This window comes from Colossoma macropomum, unplaced genomic scaffold, assembly GCF_904425465.1.
Source record: "Colossoma macropomum unplaced genomic scaffold, Colossoma_macropomum, whole genome shotgun sequence".
Lineage (NCBI taxonomy): Eukaryota > Metazoa > Chordata > Actinopteri > Characiformes > Serrasalmidae > Colossoma > Colossoma macropomum.
This window is the reverse complement of record NW_023494799.1, coordinates 21894588-21916972: the sequence shown is the minus strand read 5'-3', so window position 1 is coordinate 21916972 and position 22385 is coordinate 21894588. Positions and strand designations below refer to the sequence as shown.

The 22385-nt window shown below is 37.2% G+C and overlaps 1 protein-coding gene across 1 annotated transcript; it reads left to right on the top strand.

Moving 5' to 3' along the window:
* Positions 1-5250: 5250 nt before the first annotated feature.
* On the top strand, positions 5251-18299 carry slc38a7 (solute carrier family 38 member 7). Its single transcript, XM_036586964.1, has 12 exons — positions 5251-5406; positions 7043-7559; positions 7992-8045; positions 9558-9702; positions 10553-10697; positions 12380-12478; positions 13447-13504; positions 13732-13846; positions 15741-15888; positions 16657-16856; positions 17877-17928; positions 18019-18299. The coding sequence occupies exons 2-12, from the start codon at positions 7296-7298 to the stop codon at positions 18131-18133; spliced, it is 1395 nt and encodes a 464-aa protein (XP_036442857.1). The 5' UTR covers positions 5251-5406; positions 7043-7295; the 3' UTR covers positions 18134-18299.
* Positions 18300-22385: the final 4086 nt, after the last annotated feature.

Below are 22385 nucleotides of genomic sequence, written 5' to 3'. Positions count from 1 at the left end.
ATGTGCAATAGTATATATGATAACATGTATTTTGTGTATTTAATGCTGTGCTACATGAGGCACTAAACACCTGTGTAAATAAGATGTGACATAAAAAGTCATTTGTGATTAGATTTTTTGTTTTACACAGTGTTATTGTGCCCCCAGTGGCCAAGATAGTGAACCGTAAGGCCTTTCTGTGGACATTAAAGGGGCATTCTGCTCTGTAACTAGCACTTGATATGTTGTCATGTTATGTAATATTCTGTAGCGCAGCATCGCATCCCTCAGCCTCATCGGTCTGACAGAATCCACGACTTCATGTCCCTTTTGTGTTTTCCTTCGTCAATGTTTTCTCACTACAGTACCCAGCATGCATTATGCAAATAGGTCATACTGCTGTAAATCCCCCACACACAATATAGAAACCGACTGATGTTCCACATAACTTCTGCCTTTCAAAGTGTGTCCTCAGAGATGAGCTGCTTAGGCACGAGAGGACCGTTCGAGAGAAGCTCATCATTCACTTTCATTCACCTTTCATTTTGGGCTGATTTTATTCTAAAAATAAAGCCGTTTAAAGATCATCTTATGGCCCTGTCCTCTTTTAAAAAGACTGCACTGTCATTTGATCCACAGGCCTGTCAGTCACTTCATGGCTTCAAAATAAACATTTATCTAAACAGTACAGAAAATGATGTGATAAAGCTACAATGAAAAGACTGTGCTGTAATATTTGAAGTACAAGCTGCTCAGTAATACAAAGCATGGAGTAGATTCACTTATTACTACTACTACTACATGTTGCAATACAGTAATTATACTATTTTAGATATTTAAAATTATATTAGATTATTTAAAATTATTATTATTTATCTATTTATTTATTTATAGATAAATATAGATATAGATTTATCAGTTTATTTATGCTACAGTAATGTTACAATATAATAATTACACTTATTTTAGATGATTTAACTTTATTATTATTATTATTATTATTATTATTATTATTATTATTATCTATTTATATATTTATTTGTTCCTTTTGTAATATGTTCAGCTGAGGCTGTTTGTCTTCACTGTGTTGTCTTTTTTTTGCTTTGTTGTTCTCAAATCTATTCTATGGTATATTTTAAGCAACCAGCCAATGATGCAGGAAGTTGTAACTAAATTCATTTTATTTTCATCATGTGGTGAAAGTGCACTGTGGTGCTGATATAGTTATGATGATTTATGTTCTGTTCAACATGTTCACCAAAATTTGCTGGCAGCTCTTACAAACACTGTGGTTATTTGCACCACTTGCTTTAGATTTGCATCATTAAAGCGTCTGCGCAGTCTTTACGTGTTCCTGCTATCTGCTGCATGTGATTTGCTTTTTATGATTCACCCTCTCACTGTTTTACAGTGTTATTCTGCCCCCAGTGGCCAAAACGGTGAACGTTAAAGGGCCATTCCACCCTAAAACTAGCATGTATGTTATTTGTTGTACTATGTAATTTTCTGTAGTGCAGTTTTGCATCCCTCAGCCTCATCGGTCTGACAGAATCCTCTACCGCAGTGCAACAATAGTCCCCAGCTGCAGCCTCGGAGACGCTGTGCTCTCAGACTGTTGCATGCTCAGGTGCTCTGAAAATGCGCATACACTTGCGCTCAGATTCGCTCACTAATTCCATATGTAGTAAATCGGTACATAGTAAATACAAATTCAAGACCCAGATACAACTGTGTGTCAGTCACACATAACAATGTCTAATAAAATTAAGTCTTGTTTCAGATGATTAGCACTGCTAGAATAAATGTTAATTCCTTTAGCGTCACTAGCCCTGTAACTGAATATTTCTAAAAGGGCCTAGTTAGCCTGTTAGCTAGTCTGTTCGCAAGTCAGACTACCTTTATGTCATAGTTTGCTTATAAAATTAATAATAATAGTGCAATACTTGTGAAATGTACCATGTTCTATTGTATTATTAAGCTGTATATCATGTGATAGTATTTTCTAGGTAGTATAAGTAGTGGCAAACATTAACATCAAAGAGTGTAAGTTAAATCAGGAATAAGCACAACAACTGGTTAGCTAAATAGCTAACAGGATGCTATGAACGTTTCAGTTAGTAGCAATGATAACCTGTGATAAAGGCCCAATCCCATTTCTTCTTTTTACCCCTTCCCCTTGTTTTCGAGTGTCACCCTAACCCCTTGGAACTGAGTTACAAGGGGTAGTGGTTGAAATCTTCCCCTACGAAATGGGACCCTCAAATACATTGCTTCATTAACAGGCAACTAGCGGTGCTCTGCAGGCGACCCGGTCCGTCTTCAGTGATAGCAGAGAAGGGACAAGTTCAGCAACCTCACTGCTGTGCTTTAGTTACATTTAGGGCATCATATGCTTTCAACGAGCTTTCAGTGTATTTTCAGTGTTTCTGAGAGTGCACTGTCTCTGAAGCTGCAGCAATACCCTACTCCTGTGCAAGTACATACTGTTAATGTTCAACAGATGTGGAAGCTAATAAGACCTGATATTTGGCTTTCTAGCAGTATCGCTAGCTATCTGGCTTTCCTACCACATTAGCCAGCTTGCACAAACAGCCATATAGCAGCCTCAGTCTTTCAAAAGTACCTCCCTATTTCAAGGTACATCATCAGATTGTTGTTATCCTGATGTTTAAACTGGCCTTTTTGATGTGATGCTGTTCCCCAGCAAACAGCGGACGTCCCTGGGACCTATTTTTGTTAGCTGGATTCAGCTCCTCACAGACGTCCCTGAGACTGGAGTAAACAAGTCCAGATTTCAAGATTTCCCAATCCTTTGGATTTAGCTGTGCTTTGAATGACCACTTTACTGAGATCATCTCGGGTCGTCCTCGTGTGATAAAAGACTATAATAGATAACAGGTTCTCTACGACCACACCAGGTCATCTCAAAGGTCATTCTGTACTACCAATTGATGAGCAGTCAGGTGACGGGTAAGTCTTTCCTGGTACTCATTTCTGAATGAGGCCTACTTACTGAATGAGAAATAAAGGACAACTGTGTGTGTCTGATGTTCTTCTTTTTCATTTCTGCTTTTCAGTTACAGGAATGTGGTTACTTTCTTTATAATGTTTATAATAACTGCACTGTCTTTGTAAATGTTGGTAAAAGTAATGTATGTCTTTCTTAGATAAGGAAACGTGATTTTTCACGGCAGTGGTTGAGTCCCGGTGAAACAGTGTGAAGGTATTCACAGCATACACTGTGTGCCATATTTGATATGCTGTAGTTTTGTGATGATAAGCAGTAATGTTTCCACTTTTCACTTCACTTTTTGCTCTTGTGATTCTGTCTATGTTCTCACTGTGATGGAAATCTGCAGGGTTCCTATTTTCTTGTCCCTGTTGCAAAGAATCGGACCCCCGAGCTCTCTCTCTAATCAGCAGAGACCAAACTCACTGAGAAAAGCTAAAAGAGCAAGAAATGTTTTCTTATAGAGGTGAAGACACTTATTGAAAGTCTTTGATGCATCTTCTCAATGCAACAAATGCAATATGACCAGGGTGCAGAAACTTTTGCATATAACTTATTTAAAAAATATATATAAAATCACTCAGGAACATAAAAGCAACAAAAATATGGTAAAATAATATAAAAATAAGACTGATAAGAGTCAATAGAAATAAGTAAAAACAAGGGAGCTGTTTCATATTTTTGTCCACTTACTACTGTTTATATGGTTTTAAGTACCAAAAACAGTCCTTGTTCATTTTCACATGGCCGTTTTCTAACCTTTCTTTATCCCTCAGAATTACACAGCTTGTTTTGTGGCTGTACCTTTAAGCCTAGTTCATGTAAATGAGCTCTGTTCTGATTGGCTGCCCTATATTGCATGTCTTTCAAAAACAATTAAGTGATTTAACTTTAGTAGTGATTACATACCACAATCAATCTCTTTTATTTAAAATAAAAGATATGGTTAAATTAGTTATATGGCTATAGTTATATAGTTTGTTTTCCCATGATATGGGTCCTCAAAGCACTGAGCTAAACTACCAGAGCAACAAGCGAGATAAAGAGACAAATTTATCTCAAAATTCAGACTTTTATATAAAAATGTCATTTCTTTAATGCATTTTTATCTCTAAATGTAGACTTTTTTCAAAATAGTGATTTTCTTGATATTTTGACTTACTATTTAAAAATAATAACTTTCAGAAAAGTTTTATTTTTATCTCGAAATAATACTTTTTTTGACATGTTAATGTACTGTGATTTCTTAACAAAATTTTGAATTAAGTTTACATTACATTTTATTTTTAAATTTTATTACTGTTGAGGTTTTGGCTTTATATCTCAAAATAATGACATTTTGTCAAAATGTTGATTTTATTTTGAAATAATGTTTTCATTACAGCAAAGCAAATTTAAATTAAAAGGACAGCAGTGCTGGAACTTGGAGAGCAACTTATAGACACAGTCCTGAATTATTTCTTATTGAGACTTATATTATTGTTTTTCAAAGGTAATCTGATTATGTAAAACCATGTAAAGGGGAATTTTTCAAATTTTGTTCGTAATTAAATAGCTGAGAAGTAAACAGTCATTCAGAGTGGTTTGGTGTGAAATGCTCCGTTCTAGAGAAACTTACCAAGTCAGAATTGTTCACAGTGGTGGTGATAGGAACCAGACGTCCACGTCTAAAAGCTCCCTCACAGAATATTATTACACGAAATGGTTTTGAGTACACTGCCTGATGTCTAAGACACTGTTTTATGATAGTTTTGAGGTAAGGATTTAGCCTAAAACAAATATTTTTAAAGCCATTCATGGTGGAGGGATATATGCATGGTGCTGTGAGGCAAAGTAGTCCCCAAAGAAAATTTATTTTTTTAGTTTTTACCATAATCTACATTCCATATAAAACTCAGAAGACTTGTGTAGGTTCACTGGTGGTTTTGGGTAGTAAATAAAATGGCTATATTTGTGTTGTATTCATGGTGACCCCTGGTTCCTGAATGACTCATGTTTATATCTCAGTGACTGAATTATACAGAAATTTTGAAAAATCACTCAAATTCCCCTTTAAAGACATTTGAGGAGGAATGGTATTGGATAGGCTTCTTATATATAATCATAAAGGCACGTGTAATCATTAATGGTCATATGAAAAGTTGTTAACTTTGTTAACCCAAATATCCTAAACTGATCCTGATTTAGCAGAGTAGGTGCGTCGAGGCTGGAACGGGGACCAAGACTACAGTACCCATAATGCTCGGTTTAGTCACATGGAGGTCATATGTCGGTGGTGCTGTATCAGCAGCAGTCCGGTTTGAGGATGATGACTTGTTCATTGAGAACAAAAGGTTTAACCCTAAATACTGAACCGTTCTGTTCTGCTGTTAGCCTTCTCATTTCTTCACGGAACCGGAGAGATACTCCCTGAACAGGTCAGTAATTTGTTTTGATGCTGACATTTCGTGGGAGACAGAAATTGAGGGGCCTGCTGGTCAACACTGGGTTTGACTGCATTGCTGTTGAGCTGAACTGAACTGGGTGGCACATCTCAGATCGTGCTGTCAAATGCTCAGTCTCTGTTTTAAAAAGTCAAAAAAATATGAGTTTTCTTGAAGCAGTGTCGAAGCATTAGGCCCCAGAATGTAACTCCTGTACCATTTAAGGTAGAACGGAAAAATTCAGACAACAGCAATGATGTGATTCAGCATTAAAAAGCATTTAGTTTATAATTAGGCTTGTCTAAGACTGGTCAAACTTATGTTTTTTGTATTTTCACCCAGAGAATGAGTCCTCTCAGATCGATTTTTAAGCTTAGCCGGCAGGGCGGTGCACTTCAGTTTCTGTCTCTGGTGTTGTTTTTTCACGATATAGCCACGTTTATGTATTTTTTCAGTGTTAAATTTGGAAACCCGTCGAGTCTAGATTAATTATTCGCATTCATTGTTTTCGGTTTGTTTTTCCACCCGAGATCGGTTCTATTTTTAAAAAGAGGAAGTTGTAGTTTCGCAGAAGAGACGATAAAACACAAACAGAGCTAAGCAAGCGTTGCTAAAAACTACAATTCCCATGACGCGTTGCGAGAGCAACCGGCTAGTTGGCAGCTCAGCAGCTAAAGGAGCGAAAGTTTACAGGTAAAACCTGATTAATCTGCAGAGAATTACACAATAAGCTTATACACCCTAATAAGCTTATGATTTATGTGCACAATCAGGTTGTAGCTTACGTTGATTAGTTTTTGGCTTGTTTGAGAGCTACATAGTGGTAAAGTCTTTGTGGTTTAGTTATTGGTGGGGGTAATAAATAAAAATAAAGATTAAAATTAGTCCAAAAGCATTTCAGTGGGCATTATTATGAGGTATGTGTGTATGTATATATATATATATATATATATATATATATATATATATATATATATATATATAATTTTTTATTATTATAAAGAGACAGATGTTCCTCTGTGAGGGTTAAATTTTCTGACACACTTTTTTGTCTGAAGTAGGCCTGTCACAGTTATTTGAAATGATCACAATTGCTTAAGTTGCCTGTAGTCATTTTGCACAGTCCGAGATTTCACAGTTATATGGGGTGAATTGGGTTGAGACAAATAAATGTAAAAAGAAGAAAGTAGTAAATGCATTAATTGAGGCACATCATGGGCCTCATGAAAACACAAAGTTTAAACTTCTAAGTTGTAGTAATGTTTGTTTATTTGTTAGCTGTAGCTAATTCTAAAATTTTTAGCATGTATGCTGGCAGAAAAGGTTTTTTTTTGTTTTGTTTTGTTTTGTTACTTACATTTTTTCTCTCATGAAGAACATAATTCTGTGTAAACCTTTGTGTAACTGCGCACACACTATTTATTCAACAGTGGAGTAAGTAAACACAGCTAACAAGTAGGGTGGCTAATCAGCCAGTTTGGCCACTTTTATGTTTTTATGTTTTAACCGTTTCAAAAAAGGAGCAAGAAAAGACAATAAAATTGTTAATTGCAATTATTCCTATTTTGTGACTATGACCGCCCCGGTTTAAAGTGCTCTAAACTACATCTGTTTTTCTTTTCTTCCCCAGGCCGCAATCTCATTCCACCACTGAGCTCTGACTGCGATCTTCACCCTCGTTATGAGGGGACGTGTGAAAGTCCAGCTGTAGAAGTGTGTGCATGTTTTGTCTGACGTGTGACAGCTCCATGGCGTTTTTTTGCCTCCATGTTAAAATGTCCTGAGCAGCTGTGTCTGTGTCTGACCTGAGTCGTGACCCCTGACTCCTGGTGGTTGTGTGTGAGCTTGTATTCGTAAGGTTTGAGTAAACAGAGACTGGAGGAATGTCGCGGGCGAACATGGCCGTAAACAGTGAGGTGGGTGACTGGGGGTACAGTGAAGATGCCGGTGAGAGGGCGTGGCTTTTACAGAGCCCCAGTGTGGACTCCATTCAGGCTCCTGGCCAATCACAGCAGCACAGGGGCGGGACTTCAGCGTTTGGGGCCGTGTTTATAGTTGTGAATGCTGCTTTGGGGGCGGGGCTTCTCAACTTCCCTGCCGCGTTCGGTATGGCTGGAGGAGTGACGGCCGGAGTGGTGCTACAAATGGTGAGACATTGCTTCCATAATGATCACATGATCTACATAGTCATTCTGATAGACTGTAATATACTACAGGAAGTGTAGGGGATGATATGGCTTCTATTATGTCATTTAAAAAGTGCTCTATAATCTTTATATGATCCACACAGTCATTGCCATTGTCACAGTTGTACCGATACAATAAAGCCTTTCTGCGTGCGCTACTGAGTGACACTTGGAAGCAGTAGTAAAAATTCTCATAGCAAAATCTGTAATGATGGGAGGCATGCCTAACAAAGATTTCTATACATTTCTATACACACCACTGAAACCATTCAAACATGAATTGTCCAGCCAGTAAATCCTCTTCATGCAAGCTTAGTATGTTTTTTTATGTCGCTACATACACCTTCATTAACATACACCTTCATTAACTAATTGTAATTATTTGTTTTGCAGTGCATGTTGTTCTTCATCATCACTGGCTTGGTGATCCTGGCTTACTGTTCTCAGGTAAAGAATTTGCACCATGCACTTCACTCAGTCACATACATAAGCTCCTTTCACACCTGCACTTTTGTCTGAGAATTTTACCGTTAATTAAACAGGACAGGATTTCGTTAAAATCGCAGCTAAAGTTGACAGCAGTCATTCAGAACGAGACATAGCACTGTACCCGGTTAATTATCAGGAGGGCTCATGTCAGTAGTGGGCAGTATTTGTAATAAGCATTATACCATAAAGCCACAAACAAGAGCAGATAACAGGATGTACCAATAGTGCAAATGTTAGCCAGTTTATCTGAATGGCTGAGTCAGGAATGTTTCAGTCACGTTTGAAATGATTACTCAATTAATCCAAAATGTGGCAGACCCCTGATCACCTCCCACTGTCGAGTTTGTTGCATCTGAAGAAGTCCGCTTTGTATTCGAGGCAGCGGACGTAAGGGAATGACTGGTCTTTTGGCATTAGCCTTAGCCTAACATGGACACCAGGGCAATTGATTCACTTCTGTTTCCTCTCATATTGCCTGAGGAGCCGCCTGACTTGATCAGCAGCATCAGACGATATCTTGTAGCTCTGTGCATGAAACAAGCTATGCAACAGCTGGTCCTGAAGCTTGAAACAGATGTGAGACGCACATAGGAAACAAATGTTTTGAGAAAGCTGTCCCAGCTGAAAGGTTGTCCCATTTAAGGTTGAATGGAAACTTAAAATGAAAAGCTGACAAGTAAGAAGCAGCCCTCAGCCTAGAAATTCAGACGTGACACAACATTCAACGCTGTTTTTGTGGCCTGAGTTAGAAAGCAATATTGATATAAGTTTATGTACTGTTCAGTTTTGATATTAATATATTTTGCAGTTTTGTTTTAACTGTTATGCACAATGAAGATATTTCAGATTTGCTTTGGTTGTTAAAGAAGGTGCTTATTAAGAAGTGAGTGGATGTCCCAGAATAATAAGCCCCTGTTAACCAAAAAAAAAGAGGTTGACTTAAGCATCTAAAATGGTTCTATATGAGAATTTATGCATACCATGATATATACTGAAACCATCAGAAATTCAGATTTCTATATGGAATTAATTATATAAATATATAAAATTATGACAATACTGCCCACTACTAGCTCATGTGTGAAATTATACATTTTCTGGGAATGCCTAGAGATTAACCCGGCAAAGTTGAACGCTCCTGTGATGCTTTTTTACAGTTAGTTTGGTGACGGCGCAGTGTATGTGTTTTAAGAGTTGAATTTTCTGTTTCAATGAGAGGAAAAAGTCACGAGAATGTATTTTTGTACATTATTCAGAAATAAAGGATGATGAGAATGTTTGTTTAAAGAGATTTTTATGGCAGTGATAAACGTGTGCACCCCAGTAAAATAGCGTTTAAGGGGTGCATGTGTGAATGACGCAGAGCTTGAACATCAGTGGGAAAAGTGTCCTGATGGTGTCCTGAGTTTTCAGTCTGAAAAGGGAAATTGCACATGTGGAATCCTCACTGTTGTGTTTGTGGTTGATCAGGTTAGCAATGAGAGCACGTATCAGGAGGTAGTGCGTGCGGTGTGTGGGAAGGTCCTGGGTGTTATATGCGAGATCGCCATCGCTGTCTACACCTTCGGCACCTGCATAGCCTTCCTCATCATCATCGGAGATCAGCTGGACAAGCGTGAGTGTCTCGCATGTTTTACACTCCTTTTTCGAGTGAAAATCGGTGCTTCTTTGCTGGTGGGTCACAGGTGGGGGTGAGTGATATATAAAAAAAAAATAATAACATCACAAAACCTAAAGACTGCTTTCATGGCACACTTTGTAGTTTTTCTGTTGTTGGATAACTTGGAACAGACAAAAAAGCAACAGTAGTGCCACATTTTAGTAATAGAGCCAAAAAGTATGAACAAAAACTTTTAGTGCATAGTTGAGCAGTGTGCTAACCATGATATAGGCTGTAAAATTGCATAGTGATGTCATTTATGTGATAAAATGTATTTTGATAAGTATTGTCGATAAATATATCGACAATATAATATAAATAATAGACGCAATACAGGACAGCCAATCAGAACAGAGCTCTTTTTTTTTCTTTTTTTTTCATTTTCAGAACAAAACCTCGTACTCCGAAAAATGAAACTTTACAGGAGAAGGAAAAATGTTCTTAACTTTCAGTGTAAGATTTTATTCCTTTGGAACATTTCTGTTGATCCGTTCATCATGAAATTTTGATACAGTGTAAAGGACAGCAGTTTTTTTTTTTAATTATGTGAAAAAATAATAATATAATAAAAATGAAGATGGTTCAGACAGCAACAATATAAATGCATCAGTTTTGCATAGCAGTTGATTGTTTTTCCTCAGCTAGTAAATATGGTTTATCTTACATTGAGGACAGAAAACGTGGCCATAAATCCTAGAGCATTTTTTGTGACGAGGTATTAATAGCAGCTTAGTTAAATTGCTTCATAATAAAAGGTACTAAAGAAAGCCTAGTTGAGAACCACTGGACAAATCCCTGTGGACAGTGATTGGAGCAATGGCCCACGAGTCTGAGGGAGCAGTGAGCTCTCATTGGTTCACAGACCGCAGGTTCACCATCACGGTCACCTCCGTGCTCGTCATTCTGCCGCTATCCATCCCCAAAGAGATCGGCTTCCAGAAATACGCCAGGTACCGCTGCTCTACGTCTGACTTTCTTCAGTGTTTGACTGTAATTTGACTCTAATTTGACTATCAGCTGACTAAAAGTAGGCATTGAGTTGGAAAGGAGCCTTCACAAATACTTCTGGTGTACAAAAACTACTTTATGTACATATCGTCGCTGTCAGGACAAACTGTATGTATCCAACATTGGTAAGTTAATATGACAAGTAAAAACATTCACAAACACGATGTAATGAGCAGTTGGTGTTTTCAAATTATGTTAAAAAAATGACAAAAATAAGAGGCTGTATGTATGTAACTATCCTTTATACTTGCAGTGCTTTTTTGATTAAGAAAAAGATTATTTATCCTAAAATGAGAAATAAATGTTACAAAAAAAATGATAAAAATAAATGGCATAAAATGTCATAGAAAGCATTACATTTTAAAACAAGTAGACACTCTGTTACAGCGCTAATTTTCTGTTTGAAACAAATTACGAGTATAAACTGTCTATGTTCCTTGAAAACCATCGCTCCTTTGCATATAGAAAAGAAGCAATGGCAGATAGAACAAGCAATCCAATTCCAAGCAGAAAGTGAGTTCTCAGGATTAGATTTTATCTGTGTTTGACCTGGTCATAAAAAACACATTTACAAATTTGACTGGATTTTGATATTGTACATTTAGAATATGTTTAGGGTTTTTGTGTTCCAGGTGTGTGTGTGTGTGTGTGTGTGTGTGTGTGTATGTATATATATATATATATATATGTATGTGTATGTGTATGTGTATGTGTATGTGTGTGTGTGTGTGTGTGTGTGTGTAATATGTATGTATGTGTGTATATGTATAGTTTTTGAAGTGTTTTAATACTGTAGTGTCTTACAGTCTGTCAGAATGACCGTGTGGATCATATGGGCATTTATAGACCGCTTTTTAAAGGGCCCATAACTTATACCCCAGTCCACACAGTCCATGTACACAAACAAAGCTGCAGAAATGGCCTGTTTTGAATTCACTGTTGAATTCACTGATGTCATTAAAAAGAACTTATTGTCATATATCCGCTATTCAGCCTACAGCCTACGTTGTCACACGGACGTTATAAGGAGTGTTTCAGTCCAGACTGCTTGTTTAATGAGGCGCAATACAGGACAGCCAATCAGAGCAGAGCTCAGTCTTAAAGGCACAGTAACAAAATCAGCCTGTTTAATGTCAAAGAGGTAAAGAGATGTTGAAAAATGAGCATGTTGAAATAAATCCTGGCACATAAAATCACTCAAATGCCATAAGTGGACCCCAGGGGGAAAAAATAAGACAGGAATAGTGTAGGATATGTGCCCTTTAAATGGAATACAAGCAGCCATATCACCCCTACGTTTCGTACAGAGTATAACAATCTGTCAGAATGACCATATGAATATTATATAGCATTATAACGTTCATTGTTTTTATGTAACTAACACATTAACTTTTCAATAACCAAATATTATTAAATGATGCCTAGTTGGTGACTAATCGACTGTACTGACTAATTATTGCAGATCTGGATGTATTATTTATTTAGAAATGTGTCTGAGTTTGATTTAAAATGTTGTCTTCACTAAGATACAGTATTTAATGGATGTAAACAGTTATTTTTAGCCTGTTTATGCTACTGTCTGTGGCTTTGTTTTGAATATTTAATTTAATTTATTCGTCTTTAGCATGTTGAGTGTGATTGGCACCTGGTACGTGACAATCATCGTCATCATCAAATACATCTGGCCTGACAAAGAGGTTTCCCCTGGAAATATTCCAACCAGGTTTGTACTACATATCCCATAATTTCTACAGGCATGCAGTACATACAGTGCTGTGCAAAAGTCAGAGACCACGCTTTTGTTTATTTAATTTTCAATCAAAACAGCTATTAAGTCCAAGTTATTCATTTTTCAGGAGATGTTTGTGAGGAGATTAGATATGAGATAATCCACTTGCATAAGGTAGGAGAAAGTCAAAGCAAAATAAGTGAGAAACTGGATATTAAAAACTGGTTAAAAGCTGCAGAGAAATTGGGGCTCCTAACAACCACCTTTAAGACCTAGTAGACACCAAAACTGCCCCATCAGATAAACAGCACTTAAAGCTTTCATCTTTGAGAGAGAGGAGAAAATCAAGCTGCTTCAGATCTGAAAACATCCACAGGTGTTTCTGTCCATCCTTCCACTGTGAGAAGACAACTCAGCGCTATGGGTCTGAAAGGATGTGTAGCTGTCAAGAAGCCTCTCTGAGAAAAGAAGACAGACACATCAAACAAAGAAGCTGAACAATGGACTGACCACCCCACTCCAGACCTCAACATCACTGAATGTGTTTGATTACTTCAGAAAATGATCAACCAGCTTCTAAGACTGAACTTTGGAGGTGTGTCTGCAGATTTCTTTACGAAACTGAAAGTGAGTCTCCTGAAAAGAATGGAAGCTGGAATAAATGTAAAGAGTGACACAATGAACACTGAAACACCTGAGATTAGATTTAGATGTTGAGGCTTCTGTGTGATTTTCTGTTAAAAATGTGTTTTTTAATGTGTTTAAAAATTCATTTTTGACACAAAATGAATGACTTGTACTTAATGGCTGTTTTGACTGAAAATTAAATAAATGAAGGGTTTCTAACTTTTAAACAGTGCTGTTTGGTATTTTAGCAGTGATGATTATTTAAGTTCAGAGTTCAGTAGATCAGCTCAGCTATTTTATACAGATATAATATGCATTTTTGGTGTTTTCTTCAGTCCTGCATCCTGGACTGATGTTTTCAATGCCATGCCCACAATCTGCTTTGGCTTCCAGGTACGTGTTTATGAATCAGGTGCTTTGGAAATTAATTAACTTGATGAACCAGTGCTGTGATGCAAAAACTGCTTACAATTTGTTTATTGTGGTACGAGTCAGAATTATTTCTTAAACACTGACTGAATACCTAAATACCTCTCTCTCTCTCTCTCTCTCTCTCTCTCTCTCTCTCTCTCTCTCTCTCTCTCTCTCTCTCTCTCTCTCACTCTCTCTCTCTCTCACAGTGTCATGTCAGCAGCGTTCCAGTGTTTAACAGTATGAAGAAAGCGGAGATTCGGCCGTGGGGAGGTGTGGTCACGGTCAGCATGATCATCTGCCTCTTCGTCTACACAGGCACAGGTGTGTTTTGGTGTAAATGTGTAAAGAATCTCAGTTACAATTTTCTATGTTCTTAATTGCAATTAATTGTGATTAATTTGTCTTATTTGCCCAAATTTGACCATAAATAAAAAAGAAATCCCATTTAAAAAGTAGTATTTTATTATAGCTTTATTAGTGAACAAAATAAACATTGTCAGAATGTATTTAATACTTTCAGTAACAGAATAACATTAATTTGAACGCAGAACCTGAACAAGAAAATTTCCATGTAGTGAACAGTTTCTAACTTTTAATCACTGACATCCAGTCTGCACGTTCCAACCAATGACTCTATATATCACGTATCATATATGCAGTCAGTGAGTTGAGTGCATATATCATACTAAGTCAATGAGTGTATATATATATATATATATATATATATATATATATATATATATATATATATATATACACATATATTCAGTCACTGAACATATCATATACAGTCAGTGGTTCAGCTCCTGTGACTGTAGCCTCTCGCTCTCGTTCATTCAGCTTGTAGGTTCTTGTTACAGTGAAGGATCTCAAGGGATACTGGAGCTCCACCAAGCTGCTGCTTTTGTTAGTTTGCTTCTTGCTGATTTATCCGTAGTTCTCCTGCAAGTGTTTTCATTCCGCCGAAGGCTAACGTTAGTGATATTACTGATATTGCTGCACCTGTGCTGTGGTTGCTTGTAAATGATACTTCAAACTTAATGTTCTTCACCATGATAGTAGTTGGAAATAACTTTTATCAAGAGAGCTATTGATGCAGCTTACAATGCAGAGGACTAATTATGGCTTCTGTCATATATCTATTTGATAGATATACGATATAACATATCTGTCATTTATTGTGTTAACTTTGGCAGCACTAGTCTTTTTGCATAATGCATCTGTTGGCATATCCAAGAACTGGAAGACCTATAACTATATCAGTAAGCATATACCGCTGAAGCTGTGTCATTCTGTAGTCTAGCTAGTTTTCTCTATAGGAAGAACAAATGGGATTTTCAAAAATCACCAATATCGTGTCCTGTGGTGCCAAACCGCCGATGTTTTGTGCTCCGTACATTTTTTTAACTGAATGTAATTGGATCCTCTGAATTACAAAGTCATTAAGGAGTAAAAATGTGAATTTTGCTACATGTGAGCTAATGCTGCTATGCGCTGAACTGACATCATAAGACAGGCAAGATTGCAAAAATACCCCAAACAAACCAGCAGGCTTTGTCCCGTGTGGTAGCTAAGAGGCTTTGGTAGTAGTAGAGTACAATAGGAGAAGCTGGTGATAGTATTGAATGCTTGTTTTTATGTGGCGTCATTTCCGTGCACAGGAGCGTTAGTTTGATATTACCATGGATGTAGCAGTGTTCATACTTCAACTCCTTTTTAACAGAATCCGGGACACTCAATGGAAAAATGTTGAGGACAAAACATCTTGGGTTTGGAACCTTTTGGTTTATCACAGGGAACAATAGCAATGTGTAGCCGGCTACAGAAAGACAACGCTACTTTTGAGGACTATTCTCTGCGTATGCTATGACTGCGGTTCCAATTCTAGTCCTAGAACAAACATTTTTCTAAATATATACAATTTATTAAATGCTTGTTTCCCTTTTAAAATTGTATTTTTGCACTATATTTTGTTGTTCAATGTTATAAGTTTTATAACCTGCCTACCTTCTTTATTTATGTCAAGGCACTTTGGCCCACACACCCCTGTCCTAAAGGTTCACTGACCAGCATGCTAAATGTACAAAAGCTGGAAATGAACAGATTTGTGTTTAAGCAGTGAAATCCCCAGTCTGTGCTGGACTCTGACTGTACAGAGCCCAAACTGCGTGCCCAGCTCTGACCTTTTATTATTTGACTCTGTTTATCCTTGCAGGTGTGTGTGGTTTCCTGTCATTTGGTTCAAATGTCAGTCAGGACGTCCTGATGTCGTATCCATCGAACGACATTGCTGTGGCCATCGCCAGAGCTTTCATCATCATCTGCGTAGTCACTTCCTATCCCATACTGCACTTCTGTGGAAGGTAGGAGTCAAGAAGAGCTTTGCCATCCCATCTACATACAGTATGCAGTGGAACAAAATAGAGCCTCAGTGCTATACGACACAGAGCCAGTGCTCACTGGACCACAGTCTGCTCAACATCTACCACTCAAGGACTGCTCATTAGATTTCTGTGTGGAGTTTGCATGTTCTCCACTGTCTGTGTGGGTTTCCTCTGGGTGCTCAGGTTTCTTCCCGCAGTCCAAAGACATGCAGTCAGGCCAATTGAATATGCTAAATTGCCCCTAGGTGTGAGTGTGTGAGAATGTATATGTCTGTCTGTCTGCCCTGCGATGGACTGGTGACCTGTCCAGGGTGTTTCCTGCCTTCTGCCCATTGACCGCTGGGATAGACTCCAGCTCCCCCCATGACCCACAAGGATAAGCAGCTTAGTGTTTACTGTATTGAATCGAGACGTGTGCAGAACTGGGCTTAAAACTTGACAGTAAATTCAGTAGAGTAATAATACTGGACAGAAAAGGTGTGAGAGAATTTCTGTAAAGTTTCGCTTCTAGGCAAAACTGCATTCTTTTCGAGGAAAAAAGTGGCAGTGGTCGGAGTTTGTTCAGTGCTGTGTGCGCTGCACGTTAAACATAATCACTGTATTGTTTGATCTAAGACCTCCCCCTAACTGTGTTTGGTGCACAAGGGTATCACCTGCCTGAGTCTTTTCTTTGTATATGCAGCTGAAGGGGTGTGTGTGTGTGTGTGTGTGTGTGTGTGTGTGTGTGTGTGTGTGTGTGCGCTGCAGGGCGGTGGTGGAGGGTCTGTGGCTGCGGTTTAAAGGTGAGGAGGTGGACACAGATGTGGCTAGAGAACGCAGACGGCGGCTGCTACAGACACTCGTCTGGTTCTGTTTAACGCTCCTCCTCGCTCTCTTCATCCCCGACATTGGCCGAGTCATATCACTCATCGGGGGCCTCGCCGCCTGCTTCATCTTCGTCTTTCCAGGTGCGCCGGTCTGACTGTCGGTAGTAATGTGCATTACAGCAATAGTGCATTTGTCATTTCCCACCTTTCCCCAAATGTAGTCGATCAGCTAAGACATGTTTGGTGTCTGAAGTTTGCTTCTTTAGTTTTAGCTCTGGAGCTACGAGGCTAATGAAGCTTATTATTAGCATTGTGTTGTTTCTGACACTATGATATACATGGTCACCTATTTTAAAAAAAAAGCAGAAAATTTGGTCTTCAAGGTGGTTGCTGCTGCTGCGTTTAGCAAAATAACACAATTTTGTCCATGTTTATAGGTAACAGTAGGTTGATTTCACATACCAGCTGCTAAAGAGCACCAGATTATAAACGTAGGTGTTCTTTGTTTGGCTGTTAGAGCCAATTTAGACATGCAGTTTCAACAAAGCTAATTGTTCATAAGCTTCCATTACTTGTTAGCTACATTAGCCTCGTAGCTCCAGTGCTAAAACTATAGAAGCAAATTTCAGACACCAGACATGTCTTGGCTAATAGACTGTGTTTGTGGGAAGGAGGAGAAATAGTGGAAGATGGATTTTTGTCCAGTTGCAATAAAATTGCTACTAAACCTTATCTTAAATGGCTCATTTTTATGTACCATAAACCATAATTCATTTTTACATGGCCATTTCCCAGCTTCTCTTCATCCCTTAGAATGTTACCGTGCCTTTTACTGTCTTTGATATATAGAAATGAGCTCTATTCTGATTGGCTCTCCCATATTGTGCCTTATTCAAAAAGCAGTCCAGGCTCAAACACACTTTATTGCTTTTTGTGACATCACAAAAACAGTGAATTCAAAATTAGCCGTTTTTACACTATAGATTCCATTTATGGACCGTATAAATTGAGGAATGAATGGTAGGTTTTAAAACTAACATTGTTTATTTACTGCATTAAAGTCTACAAAAATGTGTGTTTTCCTGTGATATGGGCCATTTAATGTAATTATCACACTTTCAGTCATAGAATTCAGGCTAATCTTTGCATTCCATTTCTTAGGTTTGTGTTTAATTCGGGCCAAACTCTCAGAACATGATGTCCACACAGCCAGGTAAGTACTTGGTGTGCTTATCAACAATTAACTGATTATTAACGTGTGCGGATGTTCAGTGATTAAATTACTCTCTGAATTTCTCCTTAGCTGGAAGATGCTGGTGGCTTATGGGGTCATCATGGTTACAATCGGAGCTTTCATCTTTGGCCAGACCACCACAAACGCCATCTACCAAGACATCATCAACCACTCAGACAGCTAATGGATGGACAGTCGTGGTCACTGACATGTTGAAAAGCTCAAAGCACTCACAGACTCTCTGCGAGTTAAGGCACAGACTTGTAATCAGCAATTGTAAAAAGACACTCAGTATAAAAACAAGCTCCTACATTTATACCTCCTTAAAAAGGCCAGGATCTACTCAGCATGCAGCATGACCTCTCCTCCTGTAGCCCTAATGGGACACCACACTGCGCACTCTGTGGATGTGTGTTTGGGAGTTTTTTTTTTTTCTTCAATCAGAAACTGAAAAAAAAAACACTATTTTAAGTGTGCGGGTCTATTTGATTTAGCTTATTGTGTCTGTTTTTTGTTTTTTTAAAGAGAAATTCAATCAGTTTTTCAACATTTTTGCATTATTCAATGTGTGAGATGTAAACAGAGTCATTCAGAGTGGTTTGGTGTAAAATGTTTTAGATTTCTTTACAGTGGTGATAGGAACCAGGGGTCGCCATGACTACAACACAAACATTTTATTTACTATCCAAATTCACCAGTGAACCTACACATAGTTTCTGAGTTTTATACAGAATGTTGATAAAATAGTGGAAAATCTGGTAAAATGTATTTTGGGGGCTATTTTGCTTTGCACATTTTCTTGGGGAATATTTTGACTCACAATGCCCTCCATTTTACATGATAACTTTCTGTGAGGGAGCTTTTAGAGGTGGACGTCTGGTTCCTATCACCAGCACTGTGAACAATTCTGACTCTAGAACGGAGCATTTTGCACCAGACCACTCTGAATGACTGTTTACATCTTAACCATTTAATTATGCAGAAATTTTGAAAGATTAGTGGACTTCCCCTTTTAGTTGTCGGAGGTTTGCATTTTATAATTTTTTTTTTTATTATTTTTGTGACATTTTAGCATTAAAAAGGTAAAGGTGAGTACTTTTATTTTGCTTAAATTTACTTGAATTTGTTTCAGAAGTCTTGAATATGAATGAACAAAACTGAAAAACGGGATTCTACCCGTCAGGCTGGAACACAGCTTGAAATGGTTCTAATAAAATGAGCTGCTTGGGTTCAATTAGCTTTATTTTTGGTTTTATTTTCATTGTAAAATTGAGATTTGCTGCTTTGAGAAAGTGGAAGGATAAGTGCTGTTTCAATCTAATCTTTTTTTAGACATTCCCTGAACCTGAAATCTTGTCAGTCACTTTATTTCTGTAGTGATTAACTTTTCCAGTCTTTGTTTTGCAGTGTTGAATAATATTCAGGCAAATTTCTTTTGCCCTCCCTCAGTAATCATTGTAATCAGTGTCGCACAGAATACACGTCGGAGGTTTACAGTTGTTTTTTGTAATTATGACTAAGTGAATTTTATTTGAAATCAATAAAGGGAATTGATGCAGTCCAACATCTTTTGTCTGATGTTTAAGTGGAGTTAAAGGGCCCATATCACAGAAACACACATTTTTTCTTGAATTATAAGTTTTATGTAGTGTATATAAACATTGTTAAAGTTTCAAAATGCACTGTCCAATTCATACAGTCCGTATATGGAAACTAACCCGAAACAAGAGCCCATTTAGCATTCATTATATTTGTGATGTCACAAAAATTAACCCATTTACATATATTTGCCTACCGCAGGTTTGCTTCGTCAATTAAGAAATGTTTGTTTTACGTCCCTTATAAGCTGTTAATTAACAGCCCTTATGAGAATAATGAGGAATCCTTTGAGACGTATTGGTACGGTGATGTAAAATTATTATTTTTTTAATTATACATATTATAAAATCTATTTTTTATGAGTTACATTTCACATCAAGGTATGAACATAAGGCTTAAGTACAGAATCAGCTTACATTTATGAAATACATTTTAGTAGTAATTCTACCAGTTTGTCATCACTTGTCAAATGAATGATTTTTGTTTTATATACAGTAGTGTTAAAAAAATAGCACTGATTTAAAAAAGTGGATAAAGTGCAAAATCATTATAGTAACTTTTATTTCTATGTGCAAATGCACTGGAAATACTGCATAATTCCAAATCAAACATTAACAGAATGTATCCAGTTTGTGTTAATCCTTTACAGAAAGTAAAGAAAAAGGAATATTAGGCATTAGGAATATTAGCATTTTTCTTTAAAAATTCCAAATTTAATGTATAAACTGAAAAAAGTGTTGAAAAGTGAAATGAGATTTCACTTTACTTTGAATTACTGAACTAATATTTAGTGGCATAACCATTGTTTCTGAGAACTGCTTGACATCTGTGTAGCATGGAGTCGACCAACTTCTTGCACCTCTGAACAGGTATTACAGTCCAGGACGATTCGGCTACATTCTACAGCTCTTCTGCATTTTTGGGTTTTGCCTCAAAAACCGCATTTTTGAAGTCACCCCACAAGTTCTGTATGTGATTGAGGTCCACTCCATTACCTCAATCCTGTTTGTCTCTAACCAAGATGTTGTTCACTTACTGGTATGTTTTTGGTCATTGTCATGTTGAAACACCCATTTCAAGGGTATTTCTTCTTCAGCATAGGGCAATATGATCTCTTTAAGGGTTTATATATATTTAAACTGATCCATGATCCCTTGTATGTGATAAATTTGCACCACCATGCTTTACTGTCTTCACAGTGTACTGTGGCTTGAATTGCTCAGGGGTCGTCTGACATACTGTCTGCGGCCACTAGACCCAAAAAGAACAATTTTGCTTTCATCAGTCCACAAAATCTTGCACCATTTCTCTTTGGGTGAGTTTGTGTTCCTTGGCAAATTTGAACCTATTCAGGACTTTTTTTCAACAACGGGACTTTGCAGGGAGTTCTTGCTGGTAACTTGGCTTCACTTAATTGTCTTCTGACTGTAGCAGTTCTCACTGGTAACTTTAGATCTTCTTTCTTCTTTCTGGAGGTGATCATTGGCTGAGCCTTTGCCATTTTGGCTATTCTTCAACCCATTCGAACAGTAGTTCACTGCTTTAATCTGCATCTTTCAGGTTTTAGTTGCCACTTCAAGGCATTTGAGATCATTTTAGCTGAGCAGCCTATAATCTGCTGCACTTCTCTATATGTTTTTCCCTCTCAAATCAACTTTTTAACCAAAGTATGTTCTTCATCAGAACAATGTCTGGAATGACCCATTTTCCCCAGTATTTCAGAAGGAAATGCAAAATAACCAACATGTGCGACATTTGCCACCCTCCTACCTTAAATAAGAGCTAAAATTGACACCTGTTTTTCCACAGAATGAATGACTTCACCAATTGAACCCTCACTGCTATTATTTTGAAAAGACCCCTTTCAATGAATGATTCCATTACTCAAAATGAACAGCATGCATGTCCTAATTGTTGGGTCTGTTTTTTTTCTATTACTCTACTACACTTACAAGTAAATTATTTGCTTTGAAAAAATATCACTTTACCAAAAACAATGATTTATCAGGTTAATGATGTTGGACTATTATTTTTTTTAACACTATTGTACAGCCGTATGCAAGTTGGCACACCCCTAGTCAAATTGATTTTCTAAGTGTAAATAATTGAACATGTCCTCTACAGAGACACACTTCTGCACTTTTTTATATACATGATTTCTGGTTATTTAATGAATTTAACATATTGGTGAATGAAAATTAAACAAAATGGCACATTTTGTATTTTTTCCAATATGTTAAATAAATAATAAACAGTAATTGTGCATTAAAAGATGTAGAAGCGTGTTCTCTGTAGAGGGTGTGTTCACTTATTTACACTTAGAAAATCAACAACAACATGGAATCTGACCAGGGATGCCCGAACTTTTGCACACAGTAATTTTAACTTAAACAATGTGGATTTAAATGTTAAAAACTATTCGTCGAAATGTGTTTGTTTTTTTTTTGGATTTCAAGAATTCTGTGAACAAGGAAGTTATTCAGGGACAAATAATATACTTTCCTATTCGCATTACTTTTTTGTCAAGTTATGTGTTTTGAGATTTGAAATATGATGAATTCTGGATATTAATGTTATTAGAACTTCATTCTCGATATTCTGCAGCTCTGTTCATTGTTCTGGACACATCTAACGTTTCTACATTACTATCTACTGATTGTCTGAAAGCTGTTTAGTTGTTCAGGATGAGCAGATTAGAATACTTTATTATGTTTATCTGGTTTTATGGTGTTGGAAACATTGATTCTAAATGCTTGAGCTACAGAATATGCAAAATAAAGGAAAGCAGACAGGAAATAAAAATTAACTATTTTTGCACAGCTCTAGTGGAATTTATC